Source organism: Molothrus aeneus, chromosome 6 (assembly GCF_037042795.1).
Source record: "Molothrus aeneus isolate 106 chromosome 6, BPBGC_Maene_1.0, whole genome shotgun sequence".
In the NCBI taxonomy this organism is placed as follows: Eukaryota; Metazoa; Chordata; class Aves; order Passeriformes; family Icteridae; genus Molothrus; species Molothrus aeneus.
The window spans coordinates 9925094-9953015 of NC_089651.1; the positions used below are offsets into that span (position 1 = coordinate 9925094).

General features: G+C 48.0%; 2 protein-coding genes across 4 annotated transcripts; one reads left to right on the forward strand and one right to left on the reverse strand.

The window, feature by feature from the left end:
• Positions 1–1024: 1024 nt before the first annotated feature.
• Positions 1025–20903, reverse strand: DEAF1 (DEAF1 transcription factor). Of its 3 annotated transcripts, none has more exons than XM_066552007.1 (13): positions 20821–20903; positions 19461–19558; positions 18993–19122; positions 17992–18138; positions 17051–17190; positions 16382–16447; positions 15330–15456; positions 13338–13466; positions 12467–12595; positions 10449–10699; positions 4528–4593; positions 2753–2842; positions 1025–1717 (listed from the first exon to the last, which is right to left on the reverse strand). In XM_066552007.1, the coding sequence occupies exons 5-13, from the start codon at positions 17126–17128 to the stop codon at positions 1613–1615; spliced, it is 1041 nt and encodes a 346-aa protein (XP_066408104.1). In that variant the 5' UTR covers positions 17129–17190; positions 17992–18138; positions 18993–19122; positions 19461–19558; positions 20821–20903; the 3' UTR covers positions 1025–1612. The 3 variants fall into 3 exon arrangements, with proteins under 3 accessions (XP_066408104.1, XP_066408102.1, XP_066408103.1); XM_066552005.1 differs by lacking the exon at positions 20821–20903 and adding an exon at positions 20333–20652; XM_066552006.1 differs by lacking the exon at positions 20821–20903 and adding an exon at positions 20333–20652 and having other exon boundaries at positions 1025–1743.
• Positions 20709–26994, forward strand: TMEM80 (transmembrane protein 80). Its single transcript, XM_066552009.1, is given in 7 exon segments — positions 20709–21024; positions 21027–21136; positions 21139–21172; positions 23427–23443; positions 24658–24751; positions 24853–24945; positions 25881–26994. Coding segments are annotated over 7 exon segments (801 nt in total). The 5' UTR covers positions 20709–20777; the 3' UTR covers positions 26087–26994.
• Positions 26995–27922: the final 928 nt, after the last annotated feature.

Below are 27922 nucleotides of genomic sequence, written 5' to 3' on the forward strand. Positions count from 1 at the left end.
TCCCAGGAAACAGCCAGGAAGTAACACTCACCACCTGCCACCGACTGTGGGAGCCCTGTCACCTCCCTCCACGGGAGAATGAGGACCAATGCCCCTCAGGAGCTGGTGCTGCTGGCAAACCCACCAAGGGCACTTCTGAGAGACACCACTGAGAGACAGAAAACCAGCTCCTACTGCCTTGGAACACATAGAATGCAACCTGGCAGACCTTTAAGATGCAAAGTAGAGGGAATAGATTTGTCAGAAACATCTAGTCTTTTCCCTGGAGTTCACCTTTGAGTCTTTTCCATGGCATTTTTCTCTCTTTTTAAGTTTCCTGTGAATCAGGATAGAATTTTCAGTTTGACAGCGTGTGTGATGTTAGGTTGGGTCACTCTGTGGTTCAGGTGACCCTGCCTAGAGCAGGAAATGAACAGCCATCCTCATCCACCATCACCAAACTGGAGCAAACAAGAGCCAGGACAAGTGACCTCTCACGGGGACTGTGACCCCTCAACCAGAGCAAACAATTGTGACCCTTCATGGGGGTTGTGACCCCTAATGGGGGCTATGCCTGGAGCTAAGAACAAACCCAACCAACCAACCAACCAGAGGCTTGTGCACTTGTCAAAACTCCTCTGAAATCTCCAACCACAAACAAAGGTTTAACTTAATTAACAAATAAAGGATTGATTTAACAATTAAAATAGTAGATTATTAATTAAAATTAATTTGTTGAAGTGAACAAAGCCAGTAATTTCCTAATGGTCAGCACATCTCTAATTAGCAGCTCTTACAGGGCAGAGACAGGACAGCCCCATATCCACCTGTGCTCACCTTGGGCTTGATCCCATCTGATTCTGGCCAGCTGGATGCTATGAGTGACATTCCAGGCATGCTGTGGAATGAAGCTGTGCTTCCCTGTGGAGAAAATACCTCCCAGGTAGACAGGGAGTACAGACACACATGCAGCTGTTGGTGCACTCACCTGAGCAGTTACCTGTACCACAAAGTGCTGCCCGGGGAATGAAGGGGAACCACTGGGCACACTTGTGCTTTCAGCACATTTTATTTAACAACATGTTATTTTTCAACTATATTTAAGTAGAGAAGTCCAATGTGTTCCAGATTTGCCCAGCACAGAGGGAACACGGGAAACCCCAAAATCCTTTCCATGCCAAACTAAGAACTTGTACCGACTTTGTCAAGGCAATTAAATAAACCAGCCAAAGATTTGTTTTTCTTCTCTAATGAGAGGTAGGGAGGCCCCAGTAGGAGAAAGCATTGGCAGATCTCCTTGCAGCACCTGCTTCAGATCCATCTCAAGAGAGATGAGGAGACTGCTGTAATCCACATGGTGGAGGATCCAGTCAGGCAAAGGCAAAGCCTCCCAAAGCCAGTTGGGGCTGGGACGGAAGGGAGAGGGTTCCAGATGAGGTTTTCACAGTCTCTGTATTATCCAAAGCTTTGGGAGGGGATTGGGAATAGACAAGTGCTGTCACAGTATCAAAAAAATCAATGAAAAATGAGTCTGCTAGTGAGAAGAGTGCTGTTGGCACAGGACAGACCGTTCCCGCCGGTCGCCGATCCAGCCGGCCCCGCGTGTCCATGAACGGCTGCGGAGGTAGCGCCCTCACACGGTGACCTTCTCCATGACATTGTCCGGGACGTGCACCTCGTCCCCTTGCACCGTCACCGTGGCTGACTGGCCACAGATGTGCTGGTGGTCCTTCCAGTCCTGCCAGGGGAGAGCAGAGAGAAAGGCTGTGAGCAGAACAGGCCCTTGGAGAAGGGCCATCCCTGTGTGAGAACACTCTCTCTCCACAAACCAGACCAATGATGGAGGACAAAGGAGCCATGCACTGGATCAATGTAAGAGGTGGAATCGGACTAAGCAGAATGCTGCCATCTCCATACAACCACAATCCAGGATATCAGTGTCAGTCAGATGGAAAATTTACTAAAACTGAGTCAGAACCTCGACTTAAAGCCTCTCCTGAAAGGCAGCTCTCAACACTGAGTGCTCCCGAGGGACAGCACTGTGCTGGGATCTTAGCTCAGCTAGGACAGGAACAGATTCCTTCTGGAACTAACTCTGGAATTCAGGAATTCCTTCTGGAATTCAGGACAGCTTGACTCAGCCTGAACCTGGCCACCCAACAGAGCTGTAATGGCTAAACTGAAGCATCCTTCTCTCCAAGCAAGGGCCAAGGGTCACTGTAAGGAACTGGTGTGAAACATGACACACAACAACTTCCTCCACTGTACTTCACACTGTTCCCACCTCCCAAGTTCACAATTGTAGAATCTGTCCCACTGTACCACCTCCAGCATCACAAGTAATGGAAAGGAGAACTATGTCCTCAGTGCCATGGCAGGAGCAGCAGGGAAGGAAGGAAGCAGCATGAAGGGGCTGTAAAAGTGCTCCCCACAGTTCCCAGTGAGGTGTCCATGCTTCATTTCTAGTGTCACTTGGATTTTTTGGGTCACCTTTTGGAAGGTGTGTGCAAACCTGGGGACCTTCTCTACCCTTTTAACCCTGTCCTGACTTGCAGGCCTGCCCCATCACTACAGCCTTGTTGGTGATCCCACTGGCAGGGTGGGTTTGGAGTGCTTAACCCATGCAAGGCTCTGTTCTGACTGCCTGGCTCTGCTGTCCGTTCCTCCCTCCGTACTGACAGCCATCAGGTGACAGCCCAAGCAGCCTGGCTGTCCCCAGGGTCACACAGCCCCCTCTGGGGAACTGAATCCCAAGTCACAAGCAGGCTGATACCTTCCGCTGGCAGAACGTGGAGCAGTAGTTGACTTTGTGGCATCCTGTGCACTCATTGGTGGCCTCCCGTCCGCAGTTGACGCAGGATTGCTGAGGGAAGGGATGGAGAGGGACAAGTCACACAGAGACAAACCAGGGGCATCACCAAGGTGCAACAGCAGTGCTGTGATGGCTGGAATGCCGGAGCAGTGGGAAAGCTCCCATTTCCCAAAATAGCCTCAGCACACAACCCACAACAAAGAGGCCCAGTCGCCTCTGGATACACCCTCAGAGACCCACTCTCCTTGCTCTTTCAGCAGGAAATGAAATTTCATTTGGAAAATGAAATGCATCTGGTTTTCTTTCTGTTGGGCAGGAAGCCCCCCAAAACTGTGTGGACACTGAGTGGTCATGAAAACCCATCCCCACCACCCCCAGGGAAATCTCCCTCCAGATAGGTCCAGTATCCAGCAGTCAGGTAACTACAGGAGTCGGGTGTCTCCCACCCAGACATGTCAGGCTGTGCACAGGCTATGGACACACAAGCTCTGAGGTTATCCCAAATTTAAAGGTTTAAAGGCAGATTTCATTGGTGGTTTTGTTGGGTTTATAGTCCTGTGTATATCTAAGAGAAGGTCTGAGGAAGGACAACAGACTAAGAATACAGATGGGACCCTTCAGATATTTCCCCCCAGTTTTAGGGAGGAAAAAGGCATCTGCTTCTATGGGATATGTTCCTTGGTCCCTTCCCAGTCATGACTACATAAGGAGTGTACCAAGAGGGAAACAGGAGTCAAATTAAGAAGGTTCTAACAGAAGCCCAGGATTTAAATCCAGAAGCAAGGTGAGATAGGATACACAGGTGAAAAATCACACCTGCTTTTTAAGTGATGTTTTTGTGTCTATCGCTTTAATCTTATTTTGATGACATCAATTAACCTGTATATTTAGGTGGAAACATCACTGAACTGCCACCTAAATAAGCACTTCACAGAGCATTCCACTTCCAGTTCATTAAACGCCTGACAAATCATTAGCACGTCAGCAGCAGTGACAAGAGGTGTTGCTGGGCTGTGAAAGTTTTGTGGGCTCATCAGTTCCTCTAGGTTTCTTCTCTCTTTGAGCAAAACCACCCCAGAAATCAGTGCTCTGATTAATAGCCTCTTTCACACCTTTCCATGTACCTGCAGTGAACAGCTGGTGACACTGAACTGTGTTTGTGCTCCTGATGTGCAGCTGTGGATTTGGGACACCAAAAATGGCCTAAAGCTGTGATTTGGGACTTGCAAAGCCTGCCCTGACGGGACACTTGACTGGGGCTGTTTGTAACTGGAAAATGTGGAAAATACACAGGGCATGGTTGTACCTGCAGATTTGAAAGAGAACTGAGCAACACAGCTCTAAGGGCTTCAGTCATGGGTCCAGAACTAACTCCCATTCCAAGTACCAGAGGAAATTGTGGAGTTATGAAAACCAGCTCACAGAACAGAAAGGAAGCAAATTCTCTTCCTGTCACAGCTCTGTGACAGCCACCCACCAGAGCTGCAGCAGCACCACTCAGAGGAGAGGGAGACTGATGAACCTGGCCAGGTGAAGGAGCACAGAAAACTGGAATGCTTGGGAAAGGGGAGACACTGCTTGGAGCACTGGCCAAGGGAGGGAAGGGCTCAGATCCTTTGTCAGAAGGCCAGACACAGACCACAGGATTCCACAGCAATGACAAAACCTCTGAGGCTTTAAATGGAATAAGGCAAAGACCAAAAGGCTCTTCACAACATGAGACATCCCCAGCCTACCTTGATGATGATTTCTGTCTTCCCATCCACATCCTCTGTTTGTTGGAATAACTGGCTCTGGTATTGCTGCAAGGAGAACACACCAGACATGTCATTTCCCAGCCAGAGCATGACGTGAGCGGTTGGAAAGGGTGCTGGGATGAAGGGTCCCTGTGCTGAGCTGTGTCTGCCCAGCCCCACGCTGCAGTTGCAACAGGACAGGGTGGCCCCTCACTGCTCACTTCTAGGAGAGGGACACTGTCACCTGATGCAGAGACAGGGCAAGGAGCCTGTGAGAAAATGGCCTGAGGTGACAAACTGCCAGTTCAGTACAGCATTGCCTCCAAGCCCAGCTCCCCACTCCATCCAGCCACGCACTTGTCCTTAAACTGGGGGGTTTAACTGCAACTCCCCCACACGTGGCAACTGGGAAACAAGCACAAGAAACATGAGGAAAACACCAAGGTAACAGGGCCAAGTGGCACATTCTGGGGCCAAATTTTGGGTCAAGTCCAGTGATCCTAATTCACAAAGAGGCAAAGGAGTCTGGAAGGAAGGTACAGACCACCAAAAAGGATTAGGAGGAAAAGAAAAGCCAAACAAAATTAACACACCTTAGACTTTAGGAGCAGCACTAACCATAATCATTACTCCTCCTTGAAACAGAAGAGTGGGAGGGCTGTAGAACAAGTTGTGACTCCATCAATCCTCTGGAGGTGATGTTCTCAGCCCACTTTGACCACCTGCCAGAATCACTTCACACCAACTCAATCCCAACCAGGTGCTGCTGTACCTGTTGCAGCTGCAACACACTCAGCAGTGAGGGACAGAAGTCCCAAACTAATGGCATCCAAACTCAATCCCAAATTAATTATGTGCTAACTCTGGCTTAAATATATTTGGAACAGTTAAAAAGTTCAAAAAAGCCGAATCCCTTCCTCCAGGCCAAGCAGGTTCATCCAGGAGTTGACTCAACACATAAGGAGATTAAAGGCTTAATTTACAAGTGTATGACCTGAGAGCACAGTATTTATTCTCCTGTGAAACCACAACCTTCAAAACCTTGATATTACCGTGACAGAAATTAAATTTAAAAACTCCAGGCAGATGGAGGTGGAGGCAGAGAAGCCTCTTGCTGTGGCCTGCCAGGGGTGTGATTTGGTTTTGTCCTATTTGACAAGGCAATTCCAGCCATGCAAAAACCATGGAGAAGGAAAAGGTGTGATAAGAAAGAGGAACAAGCCAGACACATTCAGATCTCTCACAGAAACAGCTCCACAAAATCCAGAATCTCCAATTCCCAAGAGTATCACTGCTAGTTTGGAGTACACAAGCCACTGTCTGCTGACCAGAGCCATATTTCTCAACTGTCCAACCCTTTTTAGATTAATTTCATGCTCTCCAGCCCTGAATTGGTTTAATCTTTCTTAAAAAGCATTCAGATGCCCCAGCTGTTTGCTGATTTAATTTTCCACTTGCTTTCAAACAGGCAGGGCTCCAGAAGCATCTCTGCTTTACAGAGGGCTATTCCAATTAAAACATTTGTGGGATTTCAACACTCATTTTCTTCAACTTGTACAGAAAATACAATTAATGCATTTTCTGAATCTCTTTATTATTCCCTAGCAATTCTGGTACAGAATTTAGTGAGTATGTGTAATATCCCCATCCTAAAGTTTATCTGATATAAACATTGGATTAATGCACACTCAGAAAAATTACATTGCCCAAGAACACCAACATGTCAGTCCTGCCTTTAATCTCTTCATTTTGGGCCTGATCTGCAAATGTCAAATATCTATTGCAAGAGACACTGAGCCTTTGTTACTCCACTCACCCTAAATTCCCAGATGTCCTTCCTCTACCAAAAAATGCAGTAAAGCCTACATGGAGATATTAACCAGGGGATCAGATACTCAACCACAACCTAATTACTAATGATACTCCAGAACTGTTTCTTAACAGCCACATGAAATCCAACCAGAGCAGTTGTATTTAACTAATCCCACACAAAATGCTGCAATTCAGAAAAACCTTATAAATCTCTCCATATTTCCATTTTTTTGCAATATCATGACGCATTTTGGAAGTTCATATAAACATGGGGCTGGAGGGCTCCTGGTTTACTTTTCTTTTGGGATATCATTCCCCAGGACTTCTAAGTAACACAAATGTAACCTTACTCAGCGACTCCTAACACTTTGCAAACTTGCACATGAGCTCTCTGGGAAGGAAGTGTTATTTTCATCTGAGGCACAGTGAGGCCAAGGACTTACCCAGAGACATCAAAATGACTTGTGGGAAAGATGGAAACAAAATTTGAAGGAGATCCTCAGGCTTGAAATTTGCTCAACAAACCATGACCCTTGAACAAATTTACAGAAATTAAGAAGTACAAAGAAAGCAACTGAGTGTGTGTCAGAACTGCCAAAATACTAAATTATGTGCTAAAAAACTTCCCTGCTGGTGAAGCCTTTATCTCCAGCATTTGGAACAGTTCCTTCAAAAGGGATAAGGATGTTCCCAGCCCCTAACACAGGGCTGAGATGGCACAAGGAGGGAGGCAGAGTGCAAACCCCTGACATCAGACACACTTCAGAGCTGTGTGAGTCCCACAGCCACTGACACTGCCCAGCACAGAGCACAGCTCCTGCTATTTAAAGCTAAGGCAACCTAACTGCTGCTCTATGGGAGCAGGACAGCTCATTTGTGCTATTTAATGACTAGAAAGCTCATCAAATAATAAATACAATACTGAAACACACTATAGTGAGTTTGTAGCATACAACGAGGCACCTGAGTTTGTGTATCCAGTTGGGAACCAGCTTGTTTCTATCAGATCTCTACAATACTGCTCTGTACTAAGTCACTTTTCCAGGAAGAGCTGAGTCTGCAGCTCTGTTATCATCTCATCTGTAGCCCAGCCTCACTCTGCAGCTCTGACACAGGGACACCACCAGGAAAGGCTCCCCCTGTTTGCTCACCCTTGGAAGTTCTATCAGTGGAAGAACAAACTAAGTGCTAATTAAGCACCAATTTCCTTTGTAAAAAATCCCCTACCTGAAGGCCATGAAAGCCTCTCTGCTTTTCATATACCTTAAGTGCCCAAAAAAGCCACGGGACCACACACATACTGAGTGGGAAACTGAGTCACAAACCACTAGGAAATTGGGAAAGACCCTTTGACCAACACAAAAGCAGAGCCAATTTTTTGACCTTTAGTGTAATTGCTTCCCTGTATCCAGGAACACAGAGTTTTGTCCATATATGGAATTCACAAGCAGGAATTAATTCAGAGACAGGTACTTGTGGTACTGTCTGGATGGTTCCAGCAGCCAGCACAGCTTAGAATTGTCTGGATGATAAAAAATATCAGCATGAGTATTGTGGTTTCACCACAGTGCACAAGTGTGGTGGTCCCCATTACACAGTGAGAATGGTGAGACACAAGTGGTGTAACTGAGCATGCAGCAGTTCCTGGGAAAGGGGTTTTCTCTGGAAATCATGTGCTCATCCTTCCCATGTCAAGTCAGCTTTACTCCGTACAAAGGAGGGATTCTAACTCCCATTCCCAGGACAAGAAGTAGAAGAACATTAAAGAGAGCTGGTTTTGGATCAGAGGGTGTGGAGAAGGGACTGAATAACCATTCCAGAAACCACTGTGAGGATAAACAGAAGGGAAGATGCACATAGACTGGAAAGAAAAAGCAGAGTGAAGCTAAACAAAAGCAGATGTTTATCACTCAACTGTGCCAAAGCTTCCAATATTTCAGTGTCCCACACTCTGTGCAGTTTTCCAGCAGCAGCCAGCCCAGCTGGGCAGCAGCACCAGCACCTGTTCTACAGGAGGGAGGCAGGGAAGGATTCGACTCCCAGTATATCACACACCTGCACATCAAAGATGCATCATATGGGAGAGGTTAGCAGAGCCAACATGGCAAAGAATATCAAAGAGGCTGCAAGGACTGTCCTAGGGGTCCTCAGCTTCCAGCAAAGTCTTCCCACACCTCTCTTCCAGGCCTGTTGCTGCACACTCATGCCTATGGATTCAGTAGAAAGCTGATGTTAGCACAATGCTGATGGCACCAGCAGGAAAGTGGTGTTTGGGAATTCAGCAGCTGCTGTTGGTGACACCAGTTTCAACACTGCCCCCCACCTCTCTCTCCCCGGTTCACACCAGCTGTGGATCTGTGGGAGAGGGACAGCACCTTCAGGATGAAGCTATACTTGGGTGCATGCATGAACTGGTGGTCAGAAGGATCCGAGATCCCTACCATGCATCAGTTACAAAGAAGAAGAGGAGGGAGAAGAGAGCAGTTCTTGTGGATAATCCCTGTCCACAAGAGAGAGAAGATGGGAACCAGTCAGGGCTCCGAGAGGCCAGGCAGCCTGCCAGTCCTACCACCAGGACTCGCGAGTCAGCTTTGCTTGCACAGTTCTCAGCAAAACACCTCTAAACTTTACTGCTTATCTTCCCCGAGAGGGATCAATCTGATTTTTATTTATGGTTTGACGTATGTTACACATGAGGTGAAGAATTCCTGTAAGGTATACACGTCTGTACATGTATTGGTAACCCTGCTCCTGCAAGGGCTTTGCCAGGCAGCCAATCAGGGCCGAAAAAACTTCCATGATCAGGCTGTCAGCGACCCGCCCCACTTGCCGGTAGGGCAAAGGCTCGGATTCCCATGAAGAATGTCCATACAATCGGGCTGTGGAAGGAGCCTTAGCACACAAAAGTGGCTAACTGTGACAAAACGGCGAGACCTTTTGCTTTGGGTTTCTTGGAGGCATCAGAGGCTCGCTGGGAGAGTCACCCTGGTCCTTCTTCCCCCCCACACCTCACCTTTTCCTCCCTGTTGTCCTGCTTCCCTGCCGCTACCTGCTTTGCCCTGCTCCTGCCAACCAGCTCATTGCCGCCACGACCTTGTGCTCCGCTGCTTCCCCGACGGAGCGGGAGCGGGTGCCGCCGCAGCCGGCTGCCTCCACCGCGCTTCCCAGGCGCAGCTGCAGCCGCCTGCACTCAGCCGCGACCGCCGCCGCGGTGTTTGTGCGCTGCCCGCCCCGCCACCCCGCCACAGCGCTCAGCCCGCAGCCACCAGCCTGGCGTCACCGCCTGCGCCCCGACAAGCCCGCAGCTGCCGCATGCGGCCACCAAGAGCCCGCATCCGCCGCCGCTCACAGAAGCGGCGCAGGGCGGCTCGCTGCCGCCGCCGGGGACGCGCTGCTGCTGCTGCTGCTGCTGCTGTGAGAAGATTGCGCCCGGGCACCGACAAAGCCGCGGGGTCTCGCCGCGCCTTGCAACACGCACGCTCCGCCTGCTGAGCTGGCGCCGACCGAGCACCGGCGTGCTTGCGGTAACGCTGTCCCTGTCTTCTGTTTCTTTCTCTGTCTCTCTTTTCTCCTCTCTGCTCTCTTTTCTATGCCCCTTCAGTAGGACGCCTTCTTTATATTCAGATATAATATTGCCGCATTTGTGCTTTATTTTCATCTGAGAAATCTGTCAAAAAGAATCCTCCCCAACTCCCTCTTTTACCTTGGGACAGAACACTTCCCCATAAACTCTGTGTTAAGCTGTTCCACATATCCTATTGAAAACCCAGCTCACCTGACAGCAGCCACTGCACTGCTGAACACTCACCAGATTCCTCAGATCGGGACTTAGTGCCCACATCCCATAACTTTATGCACAGCTGATGGGAGAGCTCAGGATCGTGACACCAAACAGTCTGTACAACCAGCCTGCTGCCCACAGCTCCTGGAATCCCAGAGAACTTTATTCCTTTCCCCAGGATACAAATAACTTCCGAAGATTTCTCTCGCTAGCATTGCTTTCAAGGCTTGGAGAAACAATTTCCAGTATCACTGTTCCAGCCAGAAACTACTCTGCTCACCACTCAGCCCCAAAGGTGCCCGTGGCTGAGCCGCTGTGGCACAGTTACCTCTTTCCTCTCCACATCAGCCTGGATCTTGGCCTGTGTGACAGCAGCCTCACGGAAGGAGGAGCTGGCCTGCTTGGCCTGCTCAATCAGAGTCTTCAGCTGCTGTGCTGTGCTGAGCAGGGAATTGACCATCTCCTCCAGGTAGAGCCAGCTGCGCTGCTCCGTCACCTCCAGCCCGTTCACCACCGACGGCGACATGGCTTTGGTGGGCGTCGGGGGGGGCACTGCCAGGGCAGGCAGAGACGTCAACACTGCACATGAGGAACAGAAGAGAATATACAGACAGTTAGGGTGTTTCATTTCCATGAAGCGGTGGTGGTGGCAGGGTGTTGGTTTTTGTGGTTTTTCTGTGGTGGTTTATTTTTTAAAATGTGGTTTGCAGAATTTCCAGCCAGGAAAATGTTTGTTAAACAGATTGCTCCTTCTGCAACATCAAGTGCACATCTGTGCAGAACAAGCCCACGGGACAAGAATGCCTCCTCTTGACGTGGATGACCCTAGGAAGAGTTTAACACCTCGCAGCACTGCTGTGGAGAAGCACCATGATGCAGTGAAAGCAGCATTCCCAGGAACTCCTCCACCACTGCCAACATTTCCCCCAGCCATGGCTAGGTAAGGTCAGAGTAAGTCACTCAGTGACCCAATACTTTACAGAAACACCCTGATGATCCTACCCAGATGTCAATTCTCAGGGTGCAAACCACAAAACTCAAGTACTGATCCACATCACACTCTCTGTGCTTCCTGAAATCTGACCTTTACATAACCCTGGCCAGACACTGAACTTAACCCCAGACAATCACCATTACCTCCAAGTGAGTGTATTCCAAACATGGACTTCCCAAAACCATGGGCTGGGAAGTTCTTTAATAACCCAGCAGTTAGTGTGTCACTGAACCAGTTACTTTCACATTAGGTTTGTGTGTACACTGGGAGATCAGGGTATTTAATTTAATAAAATTAAATCCAGACCCAGGAACTCCATCACACACAGTATAAGCTCAGCTTAGGTAACATTCCAGGAAGAAATGTTATCTGGCTTTCCTTTGCCAAAATGTAATTCTAGCAATAAATACTCACCATCTGCCATAAAATTCAGTCCAAGACATTCACATCTACCAACACTGACCTCGACATTCCTCACTGAATTCTTTACTGGTACAAAGAAGGTACCACCAGCCTCAGGGTTGTGCAGACTTCTGACCTCAAAACACCCTTAATTAAAACAGTGATTTTAATGAACTTGCACATGAGTGGCATGGAACTATTTGCACATAGATATGAGTACGAGATAAACCAGTCTTTTTTATCAATCTCTGTTTGCACAAGAGCCTTTCCCACTCTCCATTTCCAGCACAGTATTTATCCCTGCCTGGCATTTGATAACGTATCAAACAGGAATTACTTCCAATTCCTCATTTTGGCACAAGTACATCAGGCAAGAGAAAGTATTCACTGGTGAAAAAACAATCAATGTTTAATTAGTAACATCAAGATCTGACTAAGTCTTAAACACAAGAAGATCTGACTCTGGAGACCAGGAACATCCTGTGCCACTCTAAAGAAATAAATAAGGGTCATACAGAGGGGATTGAAAACTGACACTAAACCTGGTCAAAAGTACCCCCATCACGCATCACTGGAGTAAAGGGATGTCTAGAAAAGCTTCTGTGGCATGATTTGAATTGGGTTTGCTCTCCTCAGATCGAACACTAAATAAACGTTCAGCCACAGTGCCCAAAGAGACAAAAGTCTGGAAGTAAAAACTTTAGGAACGGCAGGGAATGCAAGACAACTCATGATGCAGAATCACAGCAGCCACCTCTGGCACAATCAATAAATCAAATCACTCTCAATAAAGAGTGAAAAATCTCCCATGAAGGGGACACCTGTTTGTCCAAATCTTAGTATCTGTAAAACTCACAAGCAAAATAGAGCAAAGTTTAATTTTCTGTCCCAATCTTTACCTTTGTTGAGAAAGATGGGAGGAAATTGAAGCACAGGGAGAGCAAACGTACCGATTTTGGGATGAGACGTTGGCAGTGCAGCCTCAGGGAAAGGTGAGATCTGGCAGTTGTCCTGGTAACTGGGATAGTGAGGCTCTGGATGAGACACCCGGCAAGGCTGCTGGACGTTGGTGTCCTGAACTGCAGGAGAACAAGGGCCTTGGAATCACTAACACACCTGGCACGTGTTCCTTACACTGCATTCACCCCTATGTTTTTATGTTTTAGACAAGTTCCTACACTCTGTGGTAATTCCCAAGGGTTGAAAATGTGAAACAGCAGCAGGGTCTCACACAGTCAGCAAGCAAGGAATCCTGGTCCTGGCTCGACCATGTTCTACTTTCACCTTTAGAGCCACAGGTTCCTTAGTTCCATCCCACATATTGAAATATCCACGATCATCACAGGGCTCCAAACTCTCATTCTTGGAGCAAGATCATTCCCTCAGGAGAGCTCACAACCCAAAGCATGACTCAAACTGAGAGAACTAAAATGTATATAATGCATTTATATTTTGTTTGACTTATCCTGGCATTTTTCACTCCATTTCAACCCTCACCTAGTTTGGGTTTTTTTGGTAGTATTTTAGGTTAAATGAGGAGTAAAAAAAAATAAAAATTACAGAGATGAACATAAATCCTAGGAACTCAGCAGAGGTGAACATTAGCAGCTGCCACACCTGGGCAAAGCTTCTCCTTTGGTGCAACCGCTAAGATTTCAAACTGCTGAAATGATCTCACAGGAAAGACAGTGCCTTAGGCAGTGTCTCCTTTGAGAAATAAATCCTTTGTGTTGCATTCAAAATGTTCCTTCCTACAGCAGTGGGCATCCAAACCTCTATTCCTCCTCCCCACGGCTGTCTAGGAGACAGCTGAGCTCTTACCAGTGGCTCCAGTGAAAACATCCCCCTGTGCTGGGCTCTCTGAGATGATGGCTGTGGCCTCCACGGTGGAGGCGCGGTCGAAGGTCAGCGCCCCGGAGGTTGTGATCTGTCCAGAGGGAGTCACGGTGACTGGAAACATTAAAGCACTTTCATAATTAACACTCAGTGCAGAGGACATGCCTGTCCAGCTGTTTGTTGTTATCCCTGTGCTGCACCATCCAAGCTCAGGATACTCACAGATCACCAGCCTGGGACAACCCAGTTTGGATCACACCTGTGACCAGTGCAGTTGGAAAGGGGAATAAAAACCCCAAGGGGTTTGTGAAGGCTCTGCTGTCCTTCCAAGGCTCTGGGGGCACGAGGCCAAAACGTTAATTTACAACCTAGTATCTCCCAAATCACCACATTTTCAGTTATTTTATGAACCATAACTTAACACTTCCCATAAAGATTCAGTGAGGCCACACACCCCATCAATTTCTGGCTGCTTTATGACAATTTTAGCAAGAGTGTTTGTTGTTACTTAAATCAACACAACAACTTGTGGATTACAGCTAATTCCATGACAGCTGGGCAATTTTAGCTGTTTATCTACACAAAGTGATAGAATGTGCTCAGCCAATGAAAGGAACAAGGCACAAAATCCTTCTGTATAATTATACCTGAGTGGCTTCTGAATGTTTAAAACCCATTTTAAAGAGGATTATTTAACTGGTACTGTTAATTGGTGATGGTCTGATTCTGTGGTACACAATAATTAAATTTTAAAATACCGTAGCTACAAATTCCTGGCTGAAGTATTTGGCCACCAAAACAAGAGGTTCTCTCTTCCAGTGCCAGCATGAGAGAACGAGCAGCCTCACAGCACCTCACATAACAAACCAATACAGATTCAACCTATCTGGGGACTAAAAAGACCGAAGCCATAAAAAAAACCTCTGCAGAATCCTTGTGTGTTTCTCCTCCTACTGTTGCTGATGATCTAATCTTACTTTTTTAGGTTTTTTTTAGATTTCTGTTGCTTCCTCCTTGACTCACTTTGTACTGTTACCTGCAGATGATGCCAGCGTGCCGAGAGCAGGAGGACATATGGATGTGACTGGGGATGTGTGAGCTGGATCAGCTTGCAAATTAATTCCTGTTCTCACACAGATAATTTGCCAATCAAACCAGTAACTGACAAAGCTGAATGTTGGAGAGGGATGTGCAGATCAAAGCATCACCTTCTGCCTCCTTCATTAACGACTTTCAGGCTGGGGATTTCATTCCAGCTGCTTCCAGGCTATTTTGCAAGGAATAGCACAAATCTTACTCCAGCTTCTAAGGGACACAAAGAAGCTCAGAGGATGGAATAGGGATTTCTGGCAGAGCAGAGAAGGGCCAGCCTCTCCCAAAACTAATTCCAACAGGAAATTTCTCAGTTGTTATTTGTGAAAAATCAACCTGAAATTCACTAAGGATCCAGGCCAGGATCCCATAATTGTCACCCCACTGAGAGCAGGTACAGGGGGCAATATAATCATAAACTATAACCACAGAATCCTGAAATGCTTGGGCTTGGAAGGGACCTTAAGGTCATCTCCTTCCACCACCCTACCATGGGCAGGGGCACCTTCTACTCCAAGTCCCATCCAACCTGGCCTTGAACAATTCCAGGCACAGGACATAGCCCAAACCTCTCTCAGCACAAAATATGAAACCTACTGTTCATGGCACAAGGATGCCACAATGCTTAAACCTGAGTCTCCTGGAGGTCTAGAGCTGCACTTTTTCCTATTCAACTTGTGTTCAGATGTGGCAACACTGTGCTACTTCCTATAAAATAGGAAGTGACACTGAGACAATAAAATCATCCAACAAAAAGAATGTGACCAAAAAAAGGAGATTTTTCTCAGCTGGACAGTTCCAAGGGGCCACTAACAGACATAAAACACCTGGCAGGGCAACTCTCCAAAGGAAGGAAGCAATTTTTACCAGGAGAAAAGAACCTACACGTAGTTGCAGCAGTGGCTGGAAGCAGAGTGATGTTTTTGGAACAATTCTTCTTCACTGGAGTTGCCGGTATTTCATTTTCTTTTTTCCGCCTTTTATATGGCACAAAGAGTCGTATAGGGCCACTCTGGGTAGAAAAACACCAGAAAGACAATGAAAAGAAAAAAGGAAAAGGCATTAGCTAAGGCACCTCTTTGGAGACTTTGGTTTTACTCTCATCTTTCCAGGAACAGCAGCACAGATCCCCATGGATGATGTCTGGTTTGCAACAATAGACCAAAGCACTTAAAAGTTTTCCAAACAAAAAGAACTTTGAATAAAAAAGAAAAGTTAAACGCAGCTCCCTCCAGCTGAAGAGTCACAAATTCAACATCTTCCCACTATTATTTAAGGAGTAGAACTGGGCAGATAATCAGCTGCTGGCCAAGGTGGTGGAAGAAAAGAGAAAAAGAGGGAGGAGTTCCAGGCTAGAAAACAAGCACATCAGTCAGTTCATAGCAGAAAAGAAAGGCAAAGCACCAGGTCAAGCTAAAGTCTTCTGCTTCTGCTTCAGGATTTAAATCTCATTTTTGAAACAAACTAGCAAAAAAATCAAACCCCTAATCAACTAACAAAAAACCCAAGTAGTTTTAAAATGAAAATACTGACCTATCATAAGATTATAATGTTACTTCTTCACAAAAATATTTTTCCAACTCAAAACATTGTGAAATTTGAGTCAAAAATCATGAATAGCACTGACATTACCAAAAGGCATTTTGCATAGATATATTAATTAGAAAATGAAAAAAAAAAAAAAAAGAAGAAAAGCACTAAGTAACTAAGTAGGATCTGCTTTTACTGAGGGTCTGCAATAATGCCAGCAGTTCCTCATCTCCTTTCTCCACACGGCAGGGACAAAGCACTTGTCCCTGAACACTCATGTGTCAGGGCACTCAATTCCCAGGACACTCATGACCTGCTCACCCAAGAGCTGTGGCAGCTTGACTGGTTAATTTGTCCAACAGAAATAATTAGTTCCTAAAGTAATGGATGTAAAGCCTCCCACTCACCAGGGTCATGTCGTCACAGCAAGCCGCACAAGTACACGAGGCAGCATGGGGATTTAAAATCCCATCCTGGAATCAGAGATCACCAGTTCAGCATGAGAGTCACAAAAATCACCCAGAGCACACCTTGATCCTGCTAAAAAATGTGGATGGCTCCCAGAGTGGTACCCATTCCCTCCTGGATGCTGTACAGTAACAGAGAGGCCAGTTCCCCACACCAGTGCAATGGGGTGAGAGGGTCAGAGGAGAGAAAAGGAAAACCAAACCTTTTCCACACCCAAAGGCCAGGATATATGAATTTGAGACTTGATTTCTGCTCAAACAGAAATCAACTGCCAGCCTAGTGGCAATGCCAAGCTCTCCAGGAGACTCAAATAATGAATGGTGAAAATGAAGAAGGCGTGGCAGGCAGACATTGAAGGAGATCAGGCTACTGAATTACAGTATCACAGGTGAGAGCTCAACTCCTGTGGCATAGCTCAAGGCTGGGCTTCACCCTGCAGAAACTCTTCCCAGTATAAACGAGATTCCCAGTGTGCTATTTGAGACATATCAAAACCAATTCCCCTACTTCACCGCCCCTCAACCAAACCAAGCACTGCTCCTGGTGCCATCAGCACCTGGCTCCAGCTGCCCCTTCCTGCAGAAAGGAGGGAGCAAACTTAACCTTACGTGGATAAGGCACTGCAGGGGCCGCCCGGCGTAGCGGATGCTCCTCTTCCAGTCCTTGCTGCTGGCTCGCCCCGCCATGGCTTCGAACTCCGTGGGGCTGTACCAGTTGTCCCCTTGCTTAATGCACCTGCCCCGGCCTCCTGAAGTAAAGCAACAAAATACACTGTTAGTCCAGGTTAAGGATAATTCTGCCACTTCTCTAAAGAAGAAAATATGAAAATTGCTGGACAAAAGAGCAATTAATCTGTAAGAACCGCTAAACATGACCACTGCTCTTGGGTAACTACGTCCATTTATTATCATGGCTGGGACAATGATGGGCATGTTAAGAGCTCTAACTCTATGTCTCAAAAGGCTGTAAAAATTACTCCTCCACAAAAAAGAAAAGGCTGTATTGGACAAACACCACAAATTTAAGTCTTTCCTCAATGTGCACTTAAATTTCTGATCTTTTTTGAGTTTGTGGTGGGTTTAGAAGAAAACTTTCTGTCCACAAAGCAAGCACTGCACTGGGCAGCCAGGCTGGCTGGCAATTTCTGCTGCAGCTTCCCCAGCTTCCCCACAGGGATAAAAGACAAGAGAAGAGCTCAGAAGCCCCGTGAAGAGAAAAAACTATTTGCATTCCAGCAGGGATTCTTCAGAGTTTTGCAAAAACACAAGTCTACTTATGAGACAAAAAAATCATTAAAGGAGTCAGCCTATTACTGAGGAGACTCACTGCATGGCAGCCTGGATATTTGCAGGTTTAAGAAAAAGTTAAAAACCCTCTGAAGAAAAAGCAAAACAAAAGGGAACAGTAAAATCAAAAGACTCTGGGCTGTCTTGGAAACTCTCTTGGTTTTTTTTCCTGTCACGATCAGCCCTTAAGAAAAACCTGATTAAAAGAAGAGTAGAGAAGGAAGAAAAGGAGCTGTGCCACCCCTCAGCCCGGTGGCAGTTACCTGAGCCCAGCCTGTTCTTGTACAGAATTCCGCTGATATTCCGGCACCGCACCGGGAGCTCGTTCTCGTACACAGACGGGTCCCAGTTGTACTTGGTTCCACTTTTCCCCTGGACGGCTGTCAGAGGGGTAGGAGGAGACTGTGGTCCTTGGAGGAAAGAGCAAAGAAAGGTGTCAAGAACCAAAAGGCAGAGTGGTGTTCCATCCCATGCCCGGCTGGATGATATGCCAAGGGGTTGACTGGAGCAGCTGGAACGCCCCCACAATGAAGCAGCACAAAAAGCTCAGCCTGAACGAACTGAGAAAGGCTGATAATTAAGCAAAGAGGACCTGAGGAAACAGGCTCTAACAGCGAATAAACACTGAGACTGTGACCTGATCCTTACACCACGTGTGAGCTATGGTGTAAGGAGCTGGCTGGAGATTCCCCTTCCCAGAGCCCATCCAGTGGGAAGCTTTGGAGCACTGAAGGTTTGCTGTGCCATCTCGTGGGCAGCAAGGAAAGTGACAGGCAGCCCTGAACAAAACCTCAGCGACAGAGACACTAAAGTATCAGCCTGAATGGACATGAAAATGTGTGCCAGGAGCCTTGGAAAGAACACGTGCTGAACTGGGAGACTCAGATTTTTATTAACCATGTTAAAATTATCTGTTTGCCCTTGGGGGTGGGATGGGTGTAGAAAGCCCGGTAACAGGGCAAGATTTTTCAAGCAGCTCCTTTGCCAGGGTTAGGGCAAAGAATGAAGAAATTAAACACATTTCTTACAGGAAAAAAATTCAAAAACAAAAAAAGCATTCTTTCATTCCCAAGAAATACACAAAATACTGTGTGAGGACTTGATATCTTAAAAGTCTTTTCCAATCTGAACAACTTTATAGTTTTTAAAAGAGAGCAAAGCACCCTTATAAAATTATGCACCTATTTTTAGATTCTAGAAAGATGAGTGGAGTAGAAGCCATCCCTCTGGGAGAGTAACCCACCAGAAGCAGACTGTCTAATACCTGGTGTGAGAGGTGCTGAAGGCCCCTTGATCCCGGTGGTTTCGACGATGCTGCCATCTGTGTGCACCACTATCAGAGTGGCTTTCTCAGGGTTCAAGCTGTCCCCAATTTGGAGGGCTGTTCTCCCAGACTGCAGAAGAAATAAAGAGTTTAAATTGATTAAAACACTTCAACATGAATAGATTTCACAGGCACCCCAAAACTCCAATCAGTATGGCAGTTATTAGGTTAATTTTTGAGTCTCTGATGCAAATACAAAGATTTCATGTTCCAGGTTACCAGCTTGTTACCAGACAAATATGTGGGGGTGGAAAGGTAAAAAAGTTAGGAATAAAACCCCTGTATGTCCCCCAGCTAATGGCTTTGTAGTTTAATGCCTGGATATTACAATGAAAACAAGCCTTAGTACAGCTCTTCATTTACACTGAGAAACTTTGTCAAGGCCCTCAAATGAAAGGACAGACTTACCAACACGTGTCCTGAAATTGAAGCTGCATTGGCCACAGATGTGGTGAAAACATTGTCTGCAGAGGCCCCCACGTTGGCTACTGTCACTGTGGTGACTTCTGGAATGTAAAACAGGGTTAATTTAATTTTCTGCTTCATGCAGAGAGCCTGATGAACATCTGAAAAATTCCTTCTTCTTTCCTTTCTAAATTAATTTTATTTTTCATTGTACCTGTAAGTTGTTATAAACACAATCATTCTTATTTCTATTAATCTTTGGGTTCAACAGGCTTTAACCTTCATGAAACCAGGGCAGTCACTATCAGTGTGTGATGAACTAAGGGAAAAATAAGTATAGCATCTGTACTAGGGATACTCCGAGCTGTGGTGCTTTTATTTAAATAGGGGTGACAGGCAGACATCAGGAGAAATTGAACAGATTCTGCCTCTGTCATGTATTAATTCCCATGGTGCCATGACCTGTGCAGGTCGCCCAGTTAAGAGCTGACAGCTGCACAGCCCAGCGTTTCTGTGGTGTTCAGCGCTTGGCCTGGCTCAAATCTCTGGGTTCCCACGTGGGTGAGGGTGAAAGAACAACAGCCGCTGGGGCGGGCGAAGGGCTCTGGCCTCTGTGGTACCGCAGCTCGGCTGCACGACGCTGCTCTGCGACTGGGGGCGCTGGGCTGTGGGGACACGGGGCCGTGGCCCAGGCGCACCGGGCGCCTCCCGCTCTTTACTGTGTGTGAAGGGGCGGAGTGTGGGATTCGGCGAGGGGGTGGGAGCGCTCCCTGAGGGAGCTCGCTGTCCCAGCCCGAGCCCCGGGGGCTGTGTGGGGGCCGGAGCCCGGGTTGGGGGAGCCCCGGGCGGGCTGAGGGAGCGCTGCCCGCCCTGACCTGCGAAGGCAGCGGCGGCGGCGGCCTCGTCGGCGCTTGGCATTGGCGGTGCTCCCATCTCGATGTGCTCGGCGTCTGCCGCCATCACCGTTACCGCCTCCTCCTGCTCCTCGGGCTCCGCCTCCCCCTCCGCTGCCTGCGGTGGCTCCCGCTGCTGCCCCGGTCCCGCGGGCAAATCGAGCTGTCCGGCGGCCGAGTCGCCGTCGCGCTGCTCCATGCGCGGGACCGGGGGTGGCCGAGCCCGCTCCGCCTCCCCCCCCGGGCGCGCCTGAGGGGGGTACTGCGGGCAGGGGGGACCGGCGAGCCGAGCGCAGCCGAGCCTGCCCGACCGCTGACGAGCGTGTTCGGGGCCTTTCGACCGAGTTCCGATGAGGCCCGAAGCGGCCCGAGCCGCTCGGGCCCCGTGCGAAGGCGGCCGGCGTGCGCGCTCCCTGCCAGCTGGCCAATGGGGCGCGGCCGAGTCCGCGCGGCGCGGCCCGAAGCGGTACCTGACGGATCGGGTGAGACCCGAGCCCGCCCGAACGCGGCCGAGTCCCCGAGCGGTGCGGCCCGGCGAGGCGAAGAGTTCCGAGCGCGCTCGAGCAGTGTCCGATCTCAGCCGAAGGCGGTAGCGAGGAGCGCCGATGTGTGCCGAGTCCTCTCCGATCGTGCCCGAGCTCCGCTCGCCGGCCCGAACGGAGACGCCCGAACGAGCAGCGCCCGAAAGAGACCGAACCGGGCCGAACGCTCCGATCGCGCCCGAAGGCGGGTGGGCGGGGCGAGTGGCCGCGCGGGGGCTGCCGGGACGGCGGAGGACCGGCGGGCGGGTCGGGGGCGTCAAGATGGCGGTGCCGAGCCGAGGTGAGCGGTGTCGCGATAGCAACACGACAGCGACACGACAGCCCTTTCCGGGGCACCGGGGGGGCCGTCTCCCACCGAGCTAGAGGTGATCTCTCGCGGGGGGACACGACTAGAGCGAGGCGGGGCCGAGGTCGAGTCCTGTCCTGTTGGCATATCGCGACAATCCCGACACGCTAGGGAGATCCCGGTGGCGCCGCGAGCCGGGGCTTGGCGCATGTGCGGGCTGGGGAGCATCTTGACCTCGGGAAAGACGCTTTCCTGAGGCCGAGAGACGCCTCGTGAAAATCCAGATCTTTGCTTCAGTTTAGGAACTGCTGGGATTCAGAGGGGGGAAATTTCATCCTTAGTGTGGTCAAAATCATTAATTTTCAAGTCTTTCACCGAGGTCAGAGTTTACTCCCAAAAATGTAAATTTTTGGCTGGAGATGATAAAGACGGCTGAGAGAATTTGTGCTGAATTAATAATAAAAAAGTCCTAATCCCAAGACTGTGCAATGAGGTGCTCTGGGCGATGCTAACCACATCTGCTGCCTTTAATAAAGTTTTATGTTAAAAATTAAACCTTTCTGTTAGAAAATGGGCCATGTTCCACCTCAAATCCCCATTCTCAGTGTCACTCACTCTAAAATCAGCACCAGGCTGGATAGATAACCAAGATTTTGTTGGGTAAAGCACTGAAATGATATATTCAGGCAGTTTAATAATCCCTCTTGGCTCTGGCGTGCTCTGGGGTTTCAGGGTTTATCCCTGTGAAATGTCCCGCTCGCTCTGAGGGAGGCAGCACATCCTCAGGAACTGTGGCTGCCATCCCGGCCTGGAACAGCTGCAGGAGGCTCACTGCCCTCTCCTGGGAAAGGAGTAAGGAAAGAAGAGTTCACATATAAAGATGGGGAACTGCCCTGAGGGAATTCACTCGGAGTTCCCTGTGGGAATTCCATGGCTTTGACTATCATACAATTCAGCACCAGTGGTGTAGCTGTAGTTCTGGATATTGAGTGAACATGGAATCATGGAATCCTGGAATGGTGTGGGTTGGAAGAGACCTTGAAGCTCATCCATCCCCTGCCATGGGCAGGGACAACTTCCACTATCCCAGGCTGCTCCAACCCCCATCCAGCCTGGCCCTGGACACTGCCAGGGATGGGGCAGCCACAGCTTCCCTGGGCACCCTGTCCCAGGCCCTCAGCACCCTCACAGGGAAGGAATTCTTCCCAGTATCAAAGCAATTCCCTGTCCTGTCACTCCCAAGTGACAGGATGAGTGCTGGGAGCCCCCAGTCCCTGTACAGAGAGCTGAGAGGAGAGGATCAGGTCCAGGAGACATTTCAGATCATGGACACATAAATCACCTAAAATCATGTGTCCGTTCCCACTGTGTTCCCAAACTGGACACCTTAATTAGCTGCCTGGAGTTAGGGGGAATTAATTTGGACCTAAATGCATAAAACTCTTAGGTGAAGAGGACAGTGAGATCAGGAATCCGGGGATGAGGATGGCGGTGTGACAGTGATGAGCTGTCCCTGAAGAAACAGATGAAATAGCCTTTCACAGGTTTTACTCTCCCAATTGAACAGAAATCCCAACTGTGCAATTCCTCATGTGTCTGAGAGAGGCCAAGAATATTAATGAGGAACTCAAGAGGTGCTTTAGTAGGTTGGTGCCATCCTGTTGCATGGGAATTTTATGTGATTTTTGCAGAAAATAATAAGGATAAAAGTGAAATGTGTTGGTTGGATCATTGGGAATACTTGCTTTGATTTCTGTGGGCTGTCAGAACACACTGAGGTTGGATGTGGAATGACTTTGTGAAGGGAACTGGTTTGGAGAGATGACATTTGGAGGGATGATATTTAGAGGAACCTGGGAGCCCTGTGTTCTCCACAAACTTTCTCACAATTTACAAGCAAATGGATCCCATATTCACCTCCTTCCTGCATAGTTAGAGGGGATGAAGTGTCATCTGCTAGGAAAGGACAGGATGAACAAGTTCTGGATAATGCCTGTGCACTTTCCTTCAGGCTTTGAAAGAGCCTAAAGTTCCTCAATGAAAGTGGCTTTTCCCAGTAGGGATTTTCCCCAAATTATTTGAGACTTCATCTACTTGAAAAGGTTATTTTTGGAACCTGAAGTCCAAGAAATAAATGTTCCTGGGAGATGAAAAAAGAGATTCCTCCCAGAATTTAGATACCATTGTTAGAATGTTTCTGGATTTAGACATATTCTCTTCTCTTTGTTTTCTTCTTCTCCATGGAAAGGAAGAACATCAGAGATTGTATCCTTTCTGTACCACTGCTCCCTCCTTGCAAGACTCCTGGAGAAGACTGCCTCAAGTGGATTCCTGTCTTCTGTCCAGTAACTCTGCACACTGCTGGGTCTGTGCTCCTGAATTTTCTGTCAGTGTCATCCACAGGAAGCACAACTGGGACAACGTTGCTTCCAATGGAAGATGTTTGGTGCAGGTTTAGCTGGGATTTGCTTCTGATGGGCTCCTGCTCCTGCAGAAACCTCTTCAGCCCCCCTGCAGTCATGATTTAACCAATTTTCTTAGGAAAGGAGGTTAAAAATTGCATTTATGGACTGGTGGACACACCCCCTTCATCACAGCTCACAGACAGCTGACACAGCTGACAAGGGGTAGTAAAAGCAGCCCTCAGTAGTAACTTCCTCCTCTCTTACAGTAAGTTACCCCACCTTTACTCCTGCCAAGATCCAAGTAACCTCCAAGGAGGAGACACCCTTGGCTCTTGAGATTTCCATGCTTAGAACCTATCTAGTAATTTTTTTTTTTTGCTCCACCTTCCTTCAACTGGAAAAACCCCAAAACCTGGTTCTGTGTTAATAAAATGAGCTGCTCTGGGAACTGGAATCCATCCACGGCGTGTGGGTGGGTTTAGAAGCGGGATGGGCAGTTCCTGTAAAAGATGCCTGGGATGAAATCCCTGCTTGGAGATATTTGTAGGATTTGAAAAAGGCTGGGGGAGAGAGGGGAGTGAATTAAGGCTGTTTCTTAGGAATTTGCATCTCAAAGCTGAGCTCAGACAGGTATGGAGCAAAGCATTTCCATGCTGTGAGTAGGAGCAAGGCCTGGCTGCTGCACAGAGCCACCTCTTCTCCAAACACAAGTTTGATGGAGTTTGCCAACTCTCTGTCAACTTCCTTAAGGCTGACTAAGAAGTGTAGAAGTAGTCTGGGGTAATGTACACATGCATCCCCCCTGCTTTCTCAGGCTAACGGATGCCCCACTGCAGTCCAAATAAAATTCCTTAAAAAGGGAACTAAAGCCAAGCCTGAAACAGCAGGCTTTTATCCCAGGCCATGGTGCTCACAGCCTCAAGTTCCTTCCTGAGCCCTCCCAACAGCCAGGCATAGCTGGACCATTCAGTATAAAGAGGGAGTGCAGTGTGTTTTGGGGTTACTGGGAAATGGTGTTTTTATGGAACAGATCCCACCTCATTGCTATGAGAAATCCTTAACAACAGTTCTCAGCTGTCATCGCTTCCCTTACACATCCTGCTTTATGTAAATGGGGTTTATTACATCTTCTACTTCTTGGCAACTCTTGCAATGATTATTTACAAAAGTAAGTTGCAGGTATTGTCCCCAGAGCAGGCTGTGCTGATGCACAGCTGGGTTTTGTCCCGCTGTGTCTTCCTGCTTTATTTACTCTGGTTTATTCTCCAGGTCAGGTTTTCAGTTATCCAGATGATTTTTTGGCTCCTGATCTTGCCGTGCTTTTCCTTATGGCCATTCTGGAAGTGCCTCGATTGTACTTGGGTAGGTGATGTTATCAGTGCGACTGGAATGTAATCTGTAAACATGAATCATTTGGAAATGGAGTCTGTCAGTTGAGCAGATATTTGGAGACCCCTACACCTTTCCTTTCTCTCCTGAGGATGCCCCTGCCAGCACCAACACCTTCCTTTCACTAAGACAGAAGGGCAGGAAGGGCCTCCCGACCTTGTCCAAAGCCTGCTAAAACTTCTTCAAGTCCAATTTTTAAAAAACCCAAATCACAATTTAAATCTGCTTAATATTCCAAAGGCATTTATGCAGGGTGGGGCCCTTGAATCAATCTGAGTGGCTTTAGGGTTGGATTTATTCCACTGCTTTAAATCTCTCTGGGTATTTATGGAGCCTGATCCATTAATAAAGAGGTGGGTTTCAACTCTAATGTAGTTAAACACCAAAATCTACTGAGCTGAGCTTGGAAGTAAGCTGCAAAGAAGAGAGAAGGACAGCTTCTCCACAATGCCAGTCATCTGAAACAGGTATAGATTAGAAGGGAATAAGACTTGAAAATGAGGATTGGACTCCAGGGGTGCACCGAGGTCACCATGTTGAGTGCAGGGCTGGAGGGCTCAGGAAGAGTTTGATGGTTGAAGCTGAGTGCTCAGAAGGATGCAGCTTCAGAACTGATTCTCTGTGGTAAGAAGAGGTGCCCTGGCTGTGATTATCAACTGATGAACTTATTTAGATTAACTTTGGTTAGTTTTCCTGTTTTGAAATGGATTGTCCATTGGTGTTGGGCTTGTTGTTTGATTGCTGGCAGAGCTTTGATTCAGGCTGGTATTTCAGTGTATTCTGAGCTTTTTTAGGACTCAGTAAGAGCAAAGTCAGAACCGGGGCCTTTTTTGAGCAGGAATATTCTCGAGTTACAGCTTGAGCTGTTGTCAGAACAAATTGGACTTTTGGTTTCTGTTTCCTCGCAGGTTTCAAGGGTAACCTGACAGAAGCAGAGGCGCCGCTGGGGCTGAGCCTGGGGCTCACGGTGGGCAGCGTGCTGCTGTGTGTGTACCTGCTGCTGTGGCAGAGCTACGTGCTGTGGGCAGATGTGCTCCTCAACGCTGTGCTGCTCGCCGCCTACGGGCTCGAGTCGGGCCTCAAGGTCACGGCCATCGCTGCCTTTGTCAGCTGAGCCCGGCCCTTCCCACACACCTGCCACACATTCCTTCTCTGAAAGAGTGGGGCTTCATTTCCACTGCTGAATTCCTTTGTGTAGAAAGACCCTGGAAAGCTTCTCTCTGGTTAAATGAGAAGTTTTGGGGACATAGATGTCCCGCCCAGGAGCTGTGTGATGCTGTCCACCATTGGCTTATTTATGAGCAAAGGCAAGGGGTGAATCACAAAACACTTAACACTCTGGCATTCACCAGGGGTCAGTACTAAATATCCATTCCCAGCACAGGACAGGAGGCAGTGCTGCTGGCATGGTGGCAGTTTTCATGGCACGGGAGCAACACGCAGCCCAAGTGACACAGAAATTAATCAGGCCAGGGCTCACTTGTGCCTTGCCACGCACACGTCCGTGTTTGAGGGCACAGCTGCTCTGCTGCTCTCATTTGTGTTTCCAGACCTCAGTGGTAATTTCCCTGACTTTAGTAGGGCAGAACCTGATGTATCCCAGCGGGGGAGAGTGGAACTGGGTTTTGTGCATACCTGGAGAGCCAAGCCACAAGGTTTGGCAGCCAGTTCTTACTACGTGAGGGGATGTTTGGTTAGACAGAATGGACTTAAAATGAACAAAACCATTCACCATTCATTCTCCCTTCTGTCCTGTTTAAAAGTCCAACAGAATGTTGGCAGTTTTATTTCTATTTGGTGTTAAATGTGCTTATTTCTACTATTTTGCAAAAATTACTATATTCAAGTCTCTCTTAACTTCTGACTGGTGCAACTGCAGAGTTTTTTTCCTGTCTCAAAAATATGTGTTAATGGAAAGCTTTGGGAGTTCCTGGGTTTTTGAAGAAGCCTCTTTTATATTCAGAATTTCCTATTTTTGTATTTATTTATTCATTCAAATAAATAATGGTTTAGGTCTAAGAAGTGTTTGAAATGCAGAGCATCTTGTTCAGATCTTGGGCTCCAGCTAAGTCATCCAAAGGAAGACTTGGCAAGCCTGGATGTGTGTGGAAGCCTCTTCTGATCCTGATCCTGCTGCTGTGTGTAGCCCCTTCTCATGCCCTGGGAAGGTCTGAGTTAATTTGCAATCACCAGGGGCTGAAAACTTTGGGGTGCAGGCCTGTGGCACCTCAGCCACGCTGCTCTTTGCTTTCTGGTGGGGGTAGAAAGGCATGAAAGACACAGAAGTTCTGTGGAAGAGCCCAGTTTCATCCCTCAGTCATTCCATGCTTGGACTTGACCATCACAGAGTGCTTTTCCAACCTTAAGGATTCTAGTACCTAGAGGGGGCTTACAAGAAAGAGAGGGAGCTTTCACAAGAGCATGTAGTGACAGGACAAGGGAGAGTGGTGTCAAGCCAAAACAGGATTGGTTTCGATGAGATACCAGCAAGAAATTTGTGACTCAGAGGGTGCTGAGGCCCTGGCACAGGTTGCCCAGAGAAGCTGTGGCTGTGGCTGCCCCTGGATCCCTGGCAGTGTCCAAGGCCAGGTTGAATGGGACTTGCAGCAATGTGGTCTAGTGGAAGGTGTCCCTGCCCTTGGCAGGGGGGATAGAAGGAGATGAGGTTTAAAGTCCCATCCAACCCTAACCTTTCTACTCACAGGCCAGGTAACAGCAAGTTCTGTCCACATTACACCCCCTGGCAGTCACAGAGTACCCACTGGCACAAATCCCCTTGGACAGGTCCTGCTAAGCCAGGGCACAGCCAGCCCTTTGCTGCTCCCACAGAAACATCACAGCAGAACAGGGGCTAAGGAGCACCCAGGAAATGGAACCATCAAATGTTTCCGTGCTTAATCTGCCTGAATGGAGCCCCCACCTATTTGTCCTCCCAGATTTGCTTGGCATG

Bases quoted from the DNA above. Each gene is read 5' to 3' on its own strand.
- DEAF1 (XM_066552005.1), bottom strand. From the start codon at position 20,549: ATGGAGCAGCGCGACGGCGACTCGGCCGCCGGACAGCTCGATTTGCCC. The intron at 13,467-15,329 runs GTAGGTTCTTTT...TAATGTTTCCAG, and splicing joins AGCCACTGCTGCAACTACGT to TCACCGTGACTCCCTCTGGA. The intron at 12,596-13,337 runs GTAAGAGCTCAG...GTTCTCCTGCAG, and splicing joins TGTTTTCACTGGAGCCACTG to TTCAGGACACCAACGTCCAG.